Source organism: Tinamus guttatus, unplaced genomic scaffold (assembly GCF_059628265.1).
Source record: "Tinamus guttatus ecotype Peru unplaced genomic scaffold, ASM5962826v1 Tinamus_guttatus_pri_ptg000240l, whole genome shotgun sequence".
Taxonomy (NCBI): domain Eukaryota; kingdom Metazoa; phylum Chordata; class Aves; order Tinamiformes; family Tinamidae; genus Tinamus; species Tinamus guttatus.
In genome coordinates, this window is record NW_028288774.1 from 7991961 (window position 1) to 8012393 (window position 20433).

General features: G+C 41.5%; 1 protein-coding gene across 1 annotated transcript in view; it reads left to right on the forward strand.

The window, feature by feature from the left end:
* Window positions 1–1082: 1082 nt before the first annotated feature.
* The window catches only part of PARVA (parvin alpha), a 58145-nt gene continuing 38794 nt past the window's right edge, over window positions 1083–20433 (forward strand). The window contains exon 1 of the mRNA XM_010211804.2: window positions 1083–1350. Coding sequence (XP_010210106.1) covers window positions 1215–1350 — 136 coding nt within the window. The 5' untranslated portion in view covers window positions 1083–1214. The remainder of the gene's footprint in view (window positions 1351–20433) is intronic.

The following is a 20433-nucleotide window of genomic DNA, read 5'->3' on the forward strand; positions in this document are numbered from 1 at the left end:
TGGGTGGCTTTTTGCCTAAATTGTTAATTGAGTGATTAAGTGGGGACTGATGGTAGTACATCCAGATGACATTAATGCTGTTCTAGGTGTCTCCTGGACCAACTATCAGTCACAGCAAGTTACTGCTTTTAAAGACATTTTCCTCCTAAGCTACTCATCTGCAGATCAGCAGAAGATTGGTACAGGCAGTGGTTTATTGTGCTAAATAACCTTTCTCATATTTTTATTTATAAAGGTAGGCTTCTTTTGTATAAAGGGATAACATGATGCCACCTCTGATGACGCATGTAATGGAACCCTACAGAGCCAACCTGCTCCCCTCAGTCGACTCGAGGCCCAACTGTATGTGGTAACCTGCTCTTGAGCCTGCTTGCAGTTATTTAAAGGCACTTTATTAATGATTTAGTTCTTTCTCATTTATTAGTCGTGATCGTGCAGTGTGGAAATATCCGCCTGTGCTGCAGCCAGATGAATTCCAGTCACTTCAGCCCTGGGCCTGGCTCTGTTGCCCCGCACTGGGATCCGGGAGACGGAGGGGGGAGCCCTTGGGCAGTGGGGGCCTTGAGGTAAACGGCCCGGGTGGACAGCTGGGGCCGTTAGGGCAATGGCAGTGACCGTTAGGATAAACGGCCGGGGCGGGGGGCACTGACTGCGGTAAAGGGCGCGCGAGCCGTGGGCGCCGCTGAAGTAAAAGGCGCGGCAGGCAGGGCGGGGGAGGGGGTCGCTGAGGTAAAGGGCGCGCGCGGCCGTGGCGACCGTTACGGCAGACAGCGCGCACGGCAGTTGGAACCGTTGGGTAGTGAGAGCCCTTGAACTAAACCGCCCGGGCCGTTAGGGGTAAACAGCGCGAATGGGCGCAGGGAGCGTTGAGTTAAGCCGCCCGGGTGGACACGGAGAGCCGTTGGCGGGGGAGGCCGTTGCGGTAAAGGGCACGGGCGGACAGGGAGAGCCGTTGGGGTAAACGGCGCCGTCCGGGCGAGGCGAGGGCAGTGCGGCCCTCCCCGGCGGGCGCGGAGCGAGCGGGAGGGCGAGCGAGCGGGAGGGCGGGCGGGAGGGAGGGAAGGAGAGGGAGAGCCGGAGAGAGTGGAGCAGGAGCTGCCTCAAATGCCTGAAATAATTCCGCTTCCGTTTAGAGCTGGGACCAGCCTCCCACTTCGCCTGGGCTTCAGACCTGTCTCCCTTCATCCCTGAGCGGCAGCGGGGCCGGGACCACCATGGCAAGCTCCCCCCAGAAGTCCCCGTCTTCTCCCAAGTCCCCCACCCCGAAATCGCCGCCGTCCAGAAAGAAAGATGACTCCTTCCTGGGCAAACTTGGCGGCACGCTGGCAAGGAGGAAAAAAGCCAAAGAAGGTAAAAATTTCAGGTTTGCCCATTTCCTGGGAGTTACCTTAAAATGGGGGGTGGGGGGGAGGGAAGGTGGAGGAGGAGGAGACTGGGGGGAGAGGAAAAGGCTCTGGGGAGCAGGAGGAAGGGGCTGACAGGGAAGGACGCGCGCGGTGGGCAGGCGAGCGGCGAGGGAGGAGCGCGCGCCGCCTCGTCCCCGGCGTCCCCCCACTGCGGGGCCGGGGCTCCGCTCTCCTCGCAGCGGGGAGACGCGGGGTCGCGGGCCTCACCGCGCCGCTCCTGCTCTCCGCCCGCGGGCCTCTGCGCGCCGCCACCACCAGCAGGCCGCGGGGTGGCGCGGGCGCGGCCCGGCGGGCGGAGCGGTGCCCTGCGGTCAGCGCCGGGCCCGGGGCGCGCCCCGGGACGGGCTGCCAGCTGGGCAGGGGTCTGGGCGCCGGGGTGTAAACGCAAGCGGGGGGTCGCAGTGGAGAGGCAGCGCCTCCAAGATTGGGACGGTTGCGGCCCAGCCAGGCGTGCCGTGATGCCGTGCGGCTCGATGAAGCTAGACGAGGAGAGCTCCTCTCCAGCCGGGTCGATGTGTGCACGCATGTGGCTTCAGTGCCTCGGGGCCTGCTCGAGATTACCTGTTTTTAAGTTGTGGTGAGGGAAAAACAACAACAGAAGAAAACATGAAGGAAAAAATTCTTAATCTTTTTTGTTTTGACTTGCAGTGTATCAGTTTATATTGGTGTACAGCATGCTCACAATGTGTTGCTCTGAGAGAATGGTCTAATTATATTAACTCTTTAAAAGCTTAAATTTTAACTCAGACTAAGCTGAAAACCTTTGCCTCATGGCAGTAGTCCTTTGAAGAATATTGAGTGTGTGCAAAGGTCTGCTTCTTGGTCTGTTCATGTAAACTAATATGCAGCCCCTACTGAATTTGCCTATTTAAAATCCTATGAGACAAAGAAATGGAATTTGACCTCACTCACCCGTCGTTTTTGCAGCTGATGTTAACTTAAATATGATACAAGTAAAGCTAGAGTAGCATCCACTTCAAAACAAGCTCTCAAATAATATTTATTATTATTAAGTGAGAAAAAGGGAGTCACACTCAACAAACAGTGAAACCAGGCACAGTGTTTCATGGACAAGGGTGATAACTCCTTACTTTGAGGAATGCACCTGTTGCTGTAGCTGTCTCGGCTGTTCTTTGAGGTGCATGTCTTTTAATAGAGGAAAGAAAATGTATTTTACATGATTGTGCTCACATTATGCAGTTTCTTCGGGCCCAGAAATTTATGAAACAGTAACTGGTGTCAAACTCTATTAAGAATCCACTTCCTTATGTTATTTACCCAAGAGTATTGATGAACATTAGCAGCAAGGGACTAGAAACAATATTCTGTGGTGAGTCTGTATTGTAGTTATGAGACCTTTAACTTAGCCTATTCATTGTAGATTTAGCATGTCCTCTATTAGTATCAGACAACACTGTTTTTATCTGTGATGTGCAGTGTTACATCTGAAATCTTCAGGAGTCTGTCATAGACAGCACAGTTACTTTTATCCGTGGTCTTGTAATTTTATTTAAAAAATGTATTGTATTAAGTGCCACTCTGCCACTCTGTTTATAGTTCCGCCTTAAACCAGAGCATGTTCTGACTGCATACCTGGAACCAAAAACTCAGAAGCATTCCTGGATCTTAGGCATTAGTGGTTGCTCAAGTCAATGGAAGTGACTTGAGCAACGAAAGTCAATGGAACTTATTTATCTTAAGATAAATAAGGGGGCTAAATAAGATAAATTCCCTTCCTCTAATTGATATATGCTCTGCTAATATATAGAAAACAGAAACTTACAGATTTTCTTTGGCATTTTACCAGAGAGTTTAAAAGTTAGTGTTTCTAGATTTTCTAGATACCTAAAAAAATAGTTTATTCCACAACAGAAAAAACAATTACATTGTAGTACTATTTGTATATATATCTAAGCAGCTGTTATAGACAGTATATAATTATATATATTAGGTTTTGTATTTTTGCCATAAAAGGCTATTTTGATCGCTGTCAGAACAATATTTTCTTTTACTTCACAATAATAGAGCCAGTGCTAGAAAACTCTGACAAATAAAAAGCTATTAGGATCTGAAATGGTAATGATATAGTCATGCACATGACTTACAAAAAGACTAAAATACACATTGTAGCAAAAGTTCTTTACAATGCAATATAAAACAGATTTTGGCAGTATAATTTATGTATAGCAATCCCTTTCTTATGAATTTCAAAATTCTTGGCAGTAGTCATGATTAGCCTACCCATGCTACAGATGATAATACTGAGCAGCCTAGAAGTAAAGTGAGTTCTCTAGTAACACAGTACAAGTTGGTGGTAGAGCAGAGGATACATACTCTGCCAAAATAGAGAAGGTTGATCATCTATTGTATAATATACATCTGTTATAATGTAATTATTTTAATCTACACGAGAGCAGAACAAAGAATAAGTTGACATACCGTTACTTGATATATCACACATGATGTAAGTGGGGATTAGTCAAATACTGAAGTGTATGTGATTTGAAAAAAATCAATTGTCATTATTTATTAGAAAATATTTATGAAATACAAAATTTGGCAGTAACAAAGGCAAAGCTGCTTAGGTCATCTTCTGTCATGCAGGGTTGTGGCTTGGATTTTACTTACAATATCTCATCTTCATTGGTCTAATTCAAAGATGTGAATATTGTACTTTTGTCTTTCCTGTGAGGGCATGAACAGCTGCGTCTTGCATCTTTTTATCCAGCAAAAAGGTTTAGATAATACCAGATAATTTGATGACCTGTTTACAAGTGAAGTAACTGTCATGTGCAAAATTGAGCTTGTAATAAGATTCTGTCCCTTTCATTTATGAAAAATATTCAAAGATTAAGCTACCGTGTGTGTGTCTTTGAAGAGTTCCAGTACTTTTCTATTGGGAAGTAAGAACCGCAGGGAAGCTGATTTTTTCTTGCCAAGGCCAACCACATTTTTTTTTTTTTAAATGTAAGCTTCTCATAGTACTTGGTATTGTGTAGTAAGCCCATCTTTATATGCAAGGAGAGAACAGAATGACCTCTCTTTTGGGGATGTGGGTGTGTATTATGTTGTCCTATGAATTTTTCATGGAGAGTTCGTTAAGGTCATGTGTGATTGTCCTCCTTAAATTTTCCTGGCATGACATTTATAGACATACAAATTTTGCTCCTCATAATAGCTTACCTTACCAAAGAGTTGTAAGAATTGGAACCTGACACTCTAATAAATCTGTGATACGTTCAGGAACAGAGAGCAAAGTTCAGAATTGCTTAAATTGCATAGGAGCAGATGGAAAACAGACAGCCTGGACCCATGAATTGGGTAGAGAGCAATTACTGCTCATTGTATGGGCTCAGCCAGTTTTCCAATTGATATGACATCAATTTCAGTAATTCGACTGCTCTTCTTCCTAGCTTATTTGATGTTGATGGGCAAGAGAAGGAATGAATTTTCTTTTAGCTTCCACTTACATGATATTTCTTCTTTATCTTTCATATGTTTTGGTTTTATTTCATTTCAGTATGTGAGGCCACAAAAGTCTGAAATTTCTATGTGTGCCTGAGGGAAAGTTATGATGTTAACAGCATAAAAAAAAAGTAGATATGCTATTTCTTAGTAACTTCCTTCCATTTCTTTGTCTCTTGTTATCGTAGTACATTTCTAACAATAATACAAAAATTGGAACTACTATAAATTAAATATAAGCATAGGGTTAAATAAGCTGTTCATATACTTTAAATATATATATATATATATATTTGTATTTAAGGAATTGATTACTGAAATGCTTTGTTGTGAAATTTATTTCTTAGTATACAAGTGTTTTGGTGAATTTTGAGGAGATATTTGTACTATTTTCTTTGGAACTGTTTCCGCAACTTTTCTTTGAGCATTGGGCTATAGATATAAAGGGATATTTTTGTAACAGTAGGGCTTGTCTTTTGCTCATATCTTTTTCTTATGTGGGAGATTCTAGATTAGCTTAAATGTTTTGCAGGCTTTTTTTTTTTAAAAACTACTGCTGTTTCCTGATGTATCTAAAATGTAAATGAAGTTTAAAGCAGAGCTGCTGTACCTTGCCTATGGATATTAGAAAATATGATAGTATTAATGCATAGATGAACAAAATAAATAGGTCCACGTATGCTAGTTTCATACTGGTGCTACAAAGGTATATGTAGCATTTTTTGTGAAGAAATGGTAGGCTTTGGCATCAGTTTTGTATTCTTATATTTACTACAGCATATCACTACGTCAATACTAGGCCATCTTGTCCCGTTAGAATAGCAGAATAATTGTTTTTTATGTCTGACCTGATGTGCTTTACATCTAGTCTTAATGTGAAGCAACTGAAATATGCTTACACTCTTCTTTCTCCTGCAAACTGTGTTTAAGTATTCTCATGCTCTTGGTGTACTGCCACAGGCATTATAGCTGCCTGTGTAACTGATGCTGGACAAAAGCTATTAGTACCACCCTTGAAATAATTATTGCCTTGGAGAAAGTTCTGTAAAGAAGATAAAATACTTCTGTTAGGTGGAAGGACCATGGAAAGTGAAAGGAGGAATAGTAGAGGGAAGGCTCACCTGCTTTGTTTGTTGTCATTTCATTGTTAATCATAGAATCATAGAATGCTTAAGGTTGGAAGGGACCTCTAGAGATCATCTAGTCCAACCCTCCTGCACACGCAGGGTCACCGAGAGCACCTGGCACAGGACTGCGTCCAAGCGGGTTTTGAAGATCTCCAGAGAAGGAGACTCCACAACCTCTCTGGGCAGCCTGTTCCAGTGCTCTGTCACCATCACTGTTAAAAAAAATTTTCCTTAAGTTCATGCGGAACTTTCGGAGCTTCCGTTTCTGGCCATTTCCTCTAGTTCTGTCAGTGGCCCCCACTGAAAAGAGGCCAGCACCATCCTCCTCACTGCCTCCCTTGAGGTACTTATAGACACTGATCAGATCCCCTCTCAGCCTTCTCTTCTCCAGGCTAAACAGGCCCAGCTCTCTCAGCCTCTCCTCATAGGGCAGATGTTCCAGGCCCCTGATCATCTTCGTGGCCCTGCGCTGGACTCTCTCCAGCAGCTCCACATCCCTCTTGTACTGTGGGACCCAGAACTGAACACAATACTCCAGATGCGGCCTCACCAGGGCTGAGTAGAGGGGCAGGATCACCTCCCTCGACCTGCTGGAGATGCTCTTCTTAACACACCCCAGGATCCCATTGGCCTTCTTGGCCACGAGGGCACACTACTGCCTCATGGTCAACTTGTTGTCCACCATGACACCCAGGTCTTTGCCTGCAGAGCTGCTCTCCAGAAGGTCAGTCCCCAGCCTGTACTGGTGTCTGGGGTTATTCCTCCCCAGGTGCAGAACCTTGCACTTGGCCTTGTTGAATTGCATGAGGTTTTTCACTGCCCAGTTGTCCAGTCTGTCCAGGTCCCTCTGGATGGCAGCGCAGCCCTCTGGGGTGTCAGCTACTCCTCCCAGTTTGGTATCATCAGCAAACTTGCTGAGGGAGCACTCTGTGCCTTCATCCAGGTCATTGATGAATAAATTGAACAGGACTGGACCAAGGACTGACCCCTGGGGGAATAGCCTTTCTGAACACACCTACAGTGTATGGAAGGAAAAGAGACCTTGAGGTTTTGCTTCCCTCTTTTGAACTGCATTGTTGAGGGTATCTGGGGAGGACTTTCTGCTCTGCCACTGAATGGATTACTTAGTAGGAAGAAGAATAATTGCCTCTGAAGTGCTTCTGGAAGTGTAGGCAGAAATCCCAGCTGTTGCTGCAGCTCTTTAGATGCGTCGTCTCAGAGGTATACTTCAGTGGCAACTCTGACACTCTTGAAGCTGTTTGTCACCTGCCAGGCTTTGCGTGTGGGTGAAAGAGTAGCTGCTTTTGCATCCCATATCTTTAGGTCTGCTGCCTCTGTCTGACTTCCTTGTCTCCTCTTTCCCCAAGTACTACCCTCTGCAATAAGCATGGTCCACTCAGCACTGTTGGCTGTTATCTTTAAGACGCTGATAAGCATTATGCATATGTTTCTTAGCACGTGTTTAAGTCCAGGAAGGGGCTAGATCACATAGAACTGTAAAACATTGCATATATAAAACACACTGACTGCACTGGCATTTTCAAAGAAACCCATGACACTACCAACCTCTTCTTTGCTAGCAAAGAGGCACAGGAGACCCCAGAGTTGTTATGCTAGGGCAGGCGGACCCAGGCATGCAGTAGGAAGCATATGTGGGAAAACAACATAAAGCCTGGATCCCCTTTCTTTTTGGAAGAGAACTGCAGCCACTAGGTTTGTCCAGATGCTTTTGAAGTAGCTGAAGTGTCCTGGAATTTTATCTTACGCAATGCTTAATTAAGGTGTGGAACTTACTGCTACAGGATTCTTCGGATACCAGAAATAAAAACAAAAGGCTGGTACTGGGTGGGGGAAGGAAGAGGCAAAGGAGAGGACTTAAAATGGGATTGTGTGGATTCTAGATGAAAGAAAAAAATGTCTGTGTTGGCCGACATGTAACTTTCAGTTCATGAAATCCCTGAATGTTAGAAAGGTATACTAAGGAAAAAAAAAACTGTGTTTGCTTTTTTCTGTTTGTAACCCTAAGAATCCATCTCCAGCAACTACCAGAGGGTCAGGATGTAGATCGAGAGCCAGGACTCTGGACTTAGATCTGTTCTGATCTAATACTGCCATTAATTCCATTGTGCTCTGGAAATGCATGTAGGTGTAGAGCCTCTGAGGTCTCTCTCTTCACTTAGCTTGCAAAATTGGCCTTAGGTTAGGTGGCCAAGTTAGTTGCACACTAAGGCTACAAAAGTGTGCAAAAGTGTCCTGTATGTGTTCCATTTGAGCTCTTCCTTAATTCTCTGAACCTATAGGTTTCATACAGGATAAAATTAAATATACATAGAGCAGGTTAAATAACATCTGCTGTAGAGTGGCTGCTCCTGGGGAGGTGAAGGAGAGAGGGGAGCAGAGACGTGCAGCAGGACTGGAAAGCAGCTGCTCTCTGGTGGGAGTGCTGGGCCAGTGTTGCTGGCTGGGAGGAGGAACAGGGCTGGGGGCAGGGGTAGGGGCCAGGAGACAGTGTCCATCTTTGCCCTGTGTCTTCGGCAGCAGCAGCTGTTCTCGCTGCTCCTGGCTGTGCCGTGGGTGAGGCAGCGGTCTCTGCTGAGCTCTCTAGATTGCGATGGGCAGGCACGATAGGGTGCTTGGTGGTTTGGCAGCGCTTGCTGCTGTGGCAGCTGTTCCCTGTCTGTGGGGAAGAAGTGGTGGGCTGCAAGCTGCCAGTTGGGCGATGCTGTCAGGTAGATTGATAAGCCTGGGGCACAGGGATCACAGGCTCGTTGGGGTGGGAAGAGCTCTCTGGAGATGGTCTAGGGCGTCTGAAGGTTCAGGATCTCAGCTGAGGGATGCTGGGGTGGCCCAGTCCCCCAAACTCATGTCTGACTGACCAGGCATGGGGAAGGCGTGGAGACTGCGTATCGTGTCAGTTCTATTCAGTCTGCTGTAGCTGGCTAGGTAGATATTGATTGTCTACATGAAAAGTGAAAAAAAAAAGATTAAAGTGGTAAAGTAAAAGCAGCATTCAACAAGCGGATGAATAGCCTCAAATTCTTCCAAAATACAAGACAGAGCCACAGAAAGAAGAAAAGAATAGCTAGAGACCAGTTCAGACTAAAATGCCTTTATTTTATGTGTTAATTTTTCACTTTCATCTCCAGATTTAAAATACAATATCCATAGTATCAGGCTTATAAAGACGTGTATCCAGACTTCAATGTTAGTATGGATGTAACCAAGTAAAGCCATCAGAAGAAGGTAAATATGAAGTTCTCATTTTCATTTTCAGCAAAGTCAGCATACCGTCAAGGAAATCTGTAATTTTAGAACTGGAACATTTCTCTTGCTATTTAAGAAATCTGTCTTGAAGGGAAGTTATTTTCTTAGCTAAAACACAGCCCAAATGAGAAAGAGATGACCCTTGAAAGGACAATTAATATAGTGCTAGGTGCAGTGAGTGCTATGCTGGAAGCAGTGTGGAAACTGCAAATTCAGATTAGCAGCCTTAAGTGAATCTTTAGCTTACCATGCAACTTCTAATTGGCAACTGGTGTTCAGGCCAGAGAAAACCAAGGACTAGAAAAAATGAAAAACATGGATGTGAATGGTCAAGAATGAGTTACACTGGCAGAGCTGTATTAGGAAGATTAACCACCATCTGTTCACACTAAACCTGCACCTGACTCTAGTCTGTTGCTACTGTTCCATCAAGTGATGAGCTTACTCAAAGTATTGAAGAATTTCAGGGTTAAGTAACAAGGCTTTACAATCTCCCAAATGTTTTAATTTCCATTTAGCTTTGCAGTAGTTGCTGTTTGAAATAATTGCACATGTTCTGAAGTAATTACACATGTTCCTATAAAGTATTCTTACTGTGGGTGTGGGTTAAATACAAAGTTCAGGAAGCCATATTGGTTATGAGCTGATGCTGATGCTTCTCTTTTAGTCTTTCATTTCTCTTCCTGACTTCTTACTGATGTTTGCAGTGACCACCACATAGTGTGCCTTAGTTGACAGATGCCTTAGTTGTTTTTCTTAGACAATTATTTTTGCAAGCAACCTGCAATATTTTTGCAAGACATTCTTGAAAGTTGTAGCCGTGATTGGGGTTTTTTTATTCTCTGTGATTTCTGCTTAATGTAAAGCTGATTCTGTCCTCTTCCCTTGGAGTGAGTGGTCTGTGACACTAACATAGAAGCAGATACGTTTAACTTTTGTTCAAGGTGAAGCCTATGAAATTACATTTGGAAAAGAGACTTAATTGGGCTGGTAGGAGAGAGGCACAAAAATTGTCAGTAATTGCTGCCTTCCTGCAAGAAATGTCCATCCTTGGACAAATAAGTGGAGAAAGAATGGAGTGGAATAGTGAAGTGTATTTATTCATTTCCTGACCACAGAGATTCCTTAGACATGAAAATACAGTCTGACACTGCGAAAGCTTTGAGTGCATCCAAAATCCTAAATGTAGTCAAAACATTATCATTTCCCTACTGAAGGTTTCTTGTGCCGTGTATGTGTATAAATATATATAAAAGGGAATGTTCATTCACAATAAGAAAAATCTGTGACCACATATCTGGTATTTGTACTGAAATAACATGCTGTATTTGAATTTCCTTTGACTGCCTGTGCAGTAAGAGAACTTTCAAGCACTTCAGTTGGATCTGGCCTGTTGACTTTGGTGACTGCACCAGTGCACAAACACACACCTAATTCAGGTGAATTGGAAAGACAGGATGGGGAAAAGAGGTTGTGAAAGCTCTTTTTTTTTTTTTTTAATGCATATTTTCCTGTGTTTTCCTTTGGAGAGATCAGCCTTTTCCAGTAGCTGTATTTTTCTGCTTACGTTCATATAGTGCTTTCCTGTGTGTCATGTCTACTAAAAAATTATAGAGCTGCATGTGATATTCAGTGGAGTTAACACAGAGCTCTTCAGACAAAGTGCAGGACTTTGCTGTTTTGACTGCTGTTTTGGTCTGTGTTAGGACTATGCTCCAGCCTTTCATTTTCCCCAGAGGAAAAAATGCAAGTTACTTCTTAATGCCTGGCGATGGATGTTATGGCCCTAACTCTTATCAGATACAAGTAGTTACGTTGGTGCTGTCTTGCCAGTCATGACTGCGCTTTCCATTGATTGTGTCCATGGAATTGACAGAGCACTGGAACAGGCTGCCCAGAGAGGTTGTGGAGTCTCCTTCTCTGGAGATCTTCAAAACCCACTTGGATGCAGTCCTGTTCCACGTGCTCTAGGTGTCCCTGCGTATGCAGGGGGGTTGGACTAGATGATTTCTAGAGGTCCCTTCCAACCCCAAGCATTCTATGATTCTATGATTCTATGAATTGCAGACTGCGACTTGGGCGTCAGGCGACTGCAGGGCTGTGGTGGAGCAGCGTCCTAGCTCAGCAAACAAGCAGGTGTCATGCTTTGAAAACAGATGGACAAGAGTACAGGCAGCCTAGAGACCACATATGTGCAGCGAGTGTGGGTGTTAAGGTCAGAATTTCGCAAACAAGAATGTCTAAATTGCTGTGCCCTACTTATCCAACTGCGAGCTGGATTAATGAAAGAGAGTTTGGACAGAGAGGTACTTTGGGTACACTTAGTGGAAGAAGAAAGAGATGTTTTCTTTTGTATCTGTACAGGTGGCCCTTTTGAAGCAAGCCAAAATAAGCTTCCTCACCTGGGCAACAGTCTGAATAGGTTGGCAGGGTGTGAATCCATTTCCAATGTGTGTAAAGAAAAGCATTACAGTTTGCCAGTATAGCCTTTCATTTACTTTTTTTTTTTTTTTTTTCTCCCTTAAAAAATTTCTTCCTTGGCCATCAAGTTAGGCTAAGGCTTAATAATTTTTTGTTTCTTTTAACCTTAGGCAGTTCTAAAGCAGAAAACTAGTAATAGTGAAATATTGGTTTAGAAGAACACTAATGTACAGGGGATTCTAGAGCGAATGAGGCAGGGCTGTCAATGGCTCAGATTGTTCTTAATTACAATAATGGCATTAGAGGAGCTGCAGTTGCTGTCGGGCACAAAAGGAGATAATGATAATGTCAGAGTGCTCAGCGTAAATGCAGTATAATGTATTGCAGTACTGGATTCAAAAGATGATATGCCTAACTTGTCGTCAGAGTGCATGAAGAAGAAGAATGGTAAAAGGCCAGAACAGTTCTTGTTGCAACTTTTTTTTTTTTTTTTTTTTTTTGGTAGACTATGCTTTTAGGCTTAAGAAGAAATGGCAGCTGCCATGTGCTTAAATGATGTATATTATTTTTACCAGAAGGTGTCATCACATCTGTCCCCTTTTCTTGGAATTAAAAAATGGTCCTTGTTTTTAGAAGGGAAGGAAATAGGTATTGGCTCAGGACCATCAGATCCCAACCCATTTGATTTTGTTTCTATTAAAAATAGAATAAAAGAATATAAATACTGTAGATCTGGCCCTGAGTCAATATTTCCAACCCCAGTAGCCTCTGGAAATAAGTCCAGATCTGTTTGATGCATGTGATCCCTGTTTATAATGAGCCAAACAAACAAAACAAAACAAAAAATCAACTCTTGAGTTCTGGAGATGTCTCAAAGCTGGATTTGAATTTTGTGGCTAAAGGCCAAATCTGTACTGCATTGCTTGTAAACATTATAAGGCCTATGCTGTTCACTTGAGTTCATTACCATAGAGAATGAGAGTTTACCATCTTACTAGAGAAGGGAAAAAAAAAAAGAAAGAGGGGGAAAAAAGACATCTAACAAAGTGCTTCACAATCTCAAATTCTTGTCGCTGCCTTGTAATTCTGAAATGTAGATAGGAACAAATATAACCTGGGAAATAATTATGATGGTTTTGTTCATTACTGTGAGTGTTTTACTTCATTTATATCTTGGATTGAAAAAAAGTAGCATCCAGCAGGTTTAAATCTTTGTTATTTTCTTATTGGTTAATTGAGTTGAAACTGTTACTTACCATTGAAACAATTTGTATAGAATCTGTATACATGTTATTTTAGGAGTTCCTGCCCAGTGCCAGCACGTTTTGTCAATAACCGTTTTGCATAAAGGGCAGCAGGGTGCAGGTGCTCCGTAGGGCACAAGGTGGCTCCAGTTGACGAGGAAAGCTGGCGAGAGTGCAGTGAGGCCAGAAGGGAGTGGGGAGGGGCGGGGGCGGAATCAGCTTCGAGCGTGTCGGGGCATCGCGCAACAGTTCCCTCTGCCGCAGACCTCTCATTCTGAATGTGAACTGAATCGTCATGCCTCTGCTTGGAGAAAGCTTGTGTCCGGTTTTAGAGCAGGGCTAGTAGATTTTGAATGTGTTTTGCTTCTCTGATTTAATTTTTTGAAGTGCTTATCCCACTGGATTTTGTCAGACATTCTGAGTGAAGTTGTTTTTGTTCTGAGTGAAAGGTAGTAACTCCATGTAAAGAACAGCATTGCCAGAGTGTGCTACAGAGAAAACAGCTTACGTGTGTTCTTTGGGAGTGGAAATGAAAATAAGCTGGGCAGAAGGATAAAGCAGAGATTCAAAGGTTCATGAGAGAGCTTTTCTCAAAGATCATTAAAACCTGAGAGTTTCAGGGAAAACAAAATGAGTTGCCTAGAAAATCTCATATTATAAGCAAACAATCAAAAATACTTTGTGACTCCTGTTGGTCTTGCACTCTACCAGCATTTTTATTTTCAGGTCTTCTGAAATGATTTAGTTTACTGTTTCTATATCTAATGCAGTAATAGTGGCTAATAATGTACCCTTGAATTTTCATCTGAGCAATTCAAAACATTTGAGAACTTTCAAACAAAGACAGGGAAGGGGAAAATGTTGTAGCCCTCTACATGAAGAAACTGAGGCAGGGAAAGGTGAAGTTAGTTGATTTGCTTATAAGACCTTATGCAGAATAAGGGGTGGCAGTTGTCCTATTATTCACTGGTTTCATTATATATTTCTTTTAATTCGGTTGCTTGATAGAGTTTAGATTTTTATCTGAAGAAGAACTTTTAACTGTAATCTCGAACTATTATTTAACAACAGCTTGTCTGTCTTATATTTCTTGTTTGTGTGTGCGTGTGTGCGTGTGTGAATTTCACATTATGGTCTTTTTTATAGGCTAAGTGCTATTGCAGCAGTCATTACATTAAATTAAAGGAATAGCATTTCTTCATGTGCGCTTTGCCTCTGTTAGAGGAGAAGGATTTGGTTGAGAGGTTTAAGCAATTTTATTTAACCGTCTTTAGATCTTTTGTGCTGTAATGGCATACGTTAAAACAAAATTGTAAATCTAACTTTGTCAACTTATTTATTTTAGAAGCCTTTAAAAGTTTAGTTTTATTCTCTAACATCTGTCATTAAATATAGAAAATACACGAGGCATAAGAACTACCTAATATTAAAAATAGAATGGTGAAACCCGCAAACCTTACTTTATAGACACCCCAGATTTTCAGTTTTCAAAATTAATTTTGTCAAAAGTTAACTGTAGACAAAAATACAATTAGTAACTTCCAATATTGGATCCAATCCCCTTGTCCTTCATTCAGACAGAATGCCTGTTAAGGTCAAAGAAAGTTTTGACTGAATAAGGAATACAAAACTGGGCCTAGTTTTAGTACATATAGGGCCAGATTGTGGGTCACAGCCAGCTTAGAAGTATACAGCTCCAGTGACTCCAGATCTCATGCATAATAGGCAGATTTTTCACACTGTTATGATGATACTTTATTAACATGTCAAACACAGAAGAAAAAGCTGTCAGTTTTATGGCTGTTTACAACCTTATTAGCATGTCTTACTGTTTTGTATTTTTGAGCTGAAAATATGCAAATACATCTTTAAAAACATTTCCCTGTTTTCATTAGAGAATGAAGAAAATAGAAGTAATCAAAAATTGGAATTAAGTACTTACATAGTTTGGCCAATTAATAAATCTGCAGTTGCAGAATAGAAGATCTGTGGGCTGGAGCTGGCTCTTAACTTAATGTTAACTTACGTTTAATTAGGCAGACCAGATGGAAACTGGCTAAGCTTCGTATGAAGACTTATGGGAAAAAGACATAATCTTCCATTTTGTCAAAAGAACTAATACCACAGATTAAAGGTTGGTGTTCTTTTCAGAATTTAAAGAGCCTCCTCATAGTGGCATACAGCAAGAAACAGCAAGGGCACTAACAAATTAGCTTAACCCCTAAATGCCAGCTCTGCTTCATTCATTTCCACAGATCACTCTATTGGTCTGCATTAAAAAAAAAAACACAGAGATAAGGATGTCTGTAAATTTTATTTTATCTGGAAAGCAGGTTTGTGTGTCGGCAGTTCACATAGAGAGAGGAAGCTTTGAAGAAAGTGTTCCTGTACAACTGAGTAAAAATTCATGCTGCTCAAATGCTAAGCGATTGGGATCGATCTGACAAACTACTTAATACTGTGCTAACAATAAGTATGCAAGCAGGCAGTTCAAGAAACCATTCATGTTCATACATGGATCAGGCCAGAGTGCACAGAGTTGAACCATAGCCACCTATTTTGTTAATGCTTGAAAATGTAATAGAAAGAGTGAGGTGAAAGTGGATCTGTCAGTTGCCATCTTTGCATATCTTGTTTACAGTGGAAATACTTGTGCAAAGTCTAGCCTGGGAATCTCTTGGTCCTTTGGAGCTGGTAGGAAACGTGCTATTGATTTAAATGGATGTTCTGGATCTTTGGGTCAGAAAGAGGGATGACTACAGTTAGGAATTTGGGGCAGTTGCTGGAGAGGAAAATGTAGGTTCTGCTCCCTATTCTATTGAATGTCCCACAGAATTATCTTGTGCAAAGTGAAACAAGTTCAGCAGAAAGGATCAATAGAGCTCTACTTCAAGCTACTATATAGGCTGATGATTGTAGTGTTCACCTGAAGCTGGGAGTTTTCACCTCAGACTGAAGGAACTGATACTCTTGGTGACCACACTGTTGACTGGGATGTTGGGTAGAGGGAGGGTATTGCATTTGCTTTGAATGGGCTTGAACATCTTTTGAAAATGTCTAAATTGAAGGAGGATGTAAATCATCTTTTATGAGTCAGGATTATGCCTGAGTTTGGGTTTGAGCAGCTGTGTTCACATCCAAAGTAGAGAGTTAGTTATCTGGTAGATGTTACCAGCAGAGCTACATGTGCCTGTAGAGGTGGTAGGTATGTTTTGAAACTTAAATATAAACCAGGCTTAGATGCCTGAAGATATGCTCAGTTCCTTGCAATCTCCTACGAATCTAACTGTATTTCCTTTCAAAACACTCTGGAGCTTTCTTCAATTTTATAAAACATTTTTGTTCCTAAGAGTAACTTGCCTATGATTTACCAGTTCTAAACTTTCTAACAGTGGCCTGAAGTTTGTTACCATTTGGTGGCTGCACCAAGCAGATAAAATTATCTGGATGAGATCAGTTCTTAAGAAGAGTTAGAATATCTTGCAAATCTCTGTTAATAATCTGCATTTACTGACAGTCCCAGGAGACCAAGGTAGGGGATTGAATGAACCTGAAAAGCTCTGTGGCCTGCTTAGGATTCCCATACAATATGCTGTGGTAAGAAAATCTCTGCTGCTGTTCTCTGTGCCTTTCATAGAGCATGGATAAGCGCAGGACTCCCACCCTACACTCTGCAAGGTGGAGGAAAGGAAAACGCGTCAGGAAGCAGCTGCGATTAGAACATATATGGATTTGGTATCCTACTAAATACTCTGAAAGATGTATTGGGGAAAAAAAATCCCTGAGTATGTATATAACTACAGATGCTTTACTCACTTTTCTCACTGTATAAGAGTTATATCCTGAGGATGGAAGAATTTTACTAGTCACCTCTTACTAGACCATGTTTATCTACAGTTACCAAGTGGTGGCACTGGAGATACCGCAGTTATTTTCCATTTTGAGTTACTGACATATTTCAGATAGCACTTGGTGACTAAATATTTGCCCAGAATGGTAAGTTTAAAAACAGTCCTAGCTGCAAATGACGGAAGTAGCATTTGTTTGTCTTATGACAGACGTCAGCCATTGTAAACCGAAAGGACTATAGGAATAGGTAATTTACTTTTTTGAGATGTGTAGGTAGTAGGTAAATATTTTTTTTATAAATATTTACTATGTTAAAAAAAAATTCCAGTAAAATAAAACTTGCATTCCACATCAAAACCTAGCATCTCTTCTCTGACAAATGCACACTACCTCAGTTGGAGAGCGTTGTGCACCCCAGTAGGATTTGACCGAGCAATTATATTGGAAAAGTACAGTTAGGGACAAAATAGCTCATTAGCCTGTGATAATAGTATGTTGGGCATCTTCAGATGGGGATAATATTCAGTTTTGTAAGGGCATAAGTATCTATGAATTCTGTTTTCATTAAAATTCTGTTACAAAAGGCATTGCTGAAATCAAGAGTTTGAGGACTGCCCTTTTGATCGAAGTACTATGCAGTACGCAACTTGCCAGAAACTAATGGATCGTTTACAGGAAATTGGAAGTTAAAGTGAATGAGTCAGTCTACTTCAAGGCTGAACAGTTTCCACTGAACTTAAATAATGAATGCCAAGGCTTAGAGACAGCACAGTCAGCTGCAGCATTTTCTCCTCTTCTGCCTCATCCAGACGTTGTAGAGGATCCTGTGTTTAGGAGAGTCTTCCTTGTCTTTTAGTTCACCAGGCTTTAAAAGTGTTGACATACATGGTTGTTAACATCACAGTAACCTTTGCAGAAGCATCAGCATCCAAACATTTTTATCTGCTGTTTCAAAGCAGTTACCACAGAGTATGGAACAGAATGTGCAGTTTCTGCTTTCAGGGATTTCATCTGCAGAAAGCTACCACACGTTTTTGTGACATCAGTCTCTAGAAAAGGAGAGGAATAAATAAGTAATCTGCATTAGCTTCACACTCTTAAAGGACTCAGGCCGTTTATTTCTTGGCACATACAAGGATTTAGACGTACATATTGAAATATATAAAGCATCAGATAACAGAAGAAAGAGAAAATGGAATAACTCCTAATAATTCTGATTTGTAATAAATTCTGTGCCCGATCATGTTTGTGTTACCAAGATACTGAATGAATCTATCTCTTTGTAGGAAATAAAGGAAAAAATGAACTGTTTCTGTATACACACATAACTTTTTCCTTAATGTGAAATATTTATTTGATGGCTTTGCATGTTAGGAGTGGTAGAAGGTGCACATGACCTTCTGGATAGACCTCAGTTCTTTGTTCCTGCATTGAAAGTCCCATGCTCCAATTTGTATCAATATTTAAAACTTCTGAGGATTTTGGGGTTGGAGAATCCCTTCACATGCAAAAGCCGTGGGTCTCCGGGCGATGCAAGAAGGGTGGTAGAAGTAGGTGGTGTCTCCATCCATCTACTATTACCTGACCTCTGTTCTTGTCGTTTCTGAAGTGCAAGTGCAGAGCTCCTCTGTTGCTCCTAACCTTTTTCATCCTGCACAGTAGCCCTGCAGCTCCCAAACTTAGGCTTAAGATTATGGGTATAAATTTAGGAAAACTTTGGAATGTTACCATATGAAGTTCTTGCAAAGTTGGTCAAATGTTTCATGGTGAAATTTAAGATGAACAAGATTAATGTTATTCAGAAGACTTAGCCAGTCTTTCAATTAAGGAACTGTCCTGGATCAGGAGGGAAGAATTCTTTCTTTTTTTTTTTTCCTCCCCCCTTTCTTTTTGAAAACATATGATTGAGGCTTGTAAAGCCACTAAGAGAATTTTGCTGCACTGACTCTCGCTGGAAGTTCTGTTTCTGAGTCTACTATTTGAAATCCTGGCTAGGGCAAACTCCTGAGTAACTGCATCAGACTCAGCTGCATTAATGGCCAGTGCTGTGTGCCTGGAGAGGAGGATGAGAACAGGGGAGGCCTCTACTTCTGTATGGGAATGCTCCCTTGGCCTCTGACAATTTGTTGCTTGAAAGCTTTTGCACTTACATTTACTAAAATTCCTTGCAAAGATTTTCTTTCTATTTGGCCATTGACAATGTGAAATTTTTAGTATCTTTAATGTGCTGCATAAGGAGTTTCTCAGTTCTGCTTTCTGAAGCTCCATCCCTTAATCTTGGTTGTGTTTTTTGGGGAAAAAAAAAAATCCTTTCTGGCTGCACATTCCTTCTTGTCTTTCTCTATGCTGGTCATATGGTACTGAGAATATGCTGTGTCTTGTATTTGGTGCTAATGCTGTAGTTTGAGAGTCCTGTAAATTAGCTGGAAGATGGAGACTTGAGTCTCTGTAACTTCCTTGGTGCCTTCTCGCTTGTGCCAACCCAAATGTGCGAGGCTGTGCAATGAAAGGGATCAAGGAAATGACACAGAGTAGAATTAACCTTTATGTGTTGATTGCTTCGTTATGAAATGCTTTGCTGGTCTGGTTTACCATAAGGTCATATGAATGCATGTGCTAGCACAAGAGACAAAGGTTTTGTGGGAATGAGAATGAGCAGCAAGTTTGGGCAGAGGTATGATTACTGCTTTCAAAACCATTGACAATTTATGTCAGATTAAACTGCTGGTCAGATTATGGCACAGGTCCCTGCATTAAATTTGGATACTTAACTGTTGTGTGGTTCGATTTCCATGCATGTAAAATGGGCCAGTAATGAGGATTCAATTTGAAAGACCACTTGAGCTTTCTAGATGAGAAGTGGTAAGGGTTATTAAGTGTGAACGCGGTGAATGGCTTATGAGGCAGGTGTGGCTTAAATAAACGGTTTGAAATCCAGTGATTTAGTTCTAGACTTAATTGCAAGTTGTAGTTCCAACAATTGGTGCCACTGTCTGCTAGGATTTAAAACTAAAGCATTGAAGTCTGTCATTTAATGCTTTACAGAACAGTATTCAAGAATATGCACTTATCACTCAACATGTGTTTGTACTATTCCCGTGGAATGCTCTTAATTGACATCCATTAGTTTCTTATAGTGCGTTTAATGCTTATTATTATGCGTTCAGCTAGGTCAAGTTAGCAGAAAAATAAATTTAAGACAGGAATTATTTTTCTCTGAGTTAAAACATAACACTTTTGTAAATGATGTTATCATTGACATAGGAGAGTTTTCAGCAAGAGTATCCTTGTTGACGGAATGGATTTCCTTTCCCAATACTAATGCTAGGTTTAGTATTAAGAGAGAGGTTAGGGGATGTACAACAAAAAAATAAGATACTTTTGCAGAAGAAGAGCCATTAGAGCATATCTAATCTACACACTTCACACATTACACACACATTCAAAAATAGGCCATTTTTTTTGAAAAGGTCGCACATGGTTAATCTTTGACAAATAGGAAATTTTTGTTTTTCTGTATCGAACCAAAATGATTGTTTTGTATGCGATATTATTTCTCACCTAAGCTTTACATATTTTTGACTGCATAGAGAGATGTAAAATTGATACTAGGTAGAGTTAATGGTTTCAGTGTGAGCAACCAGAGTTTTAAATATG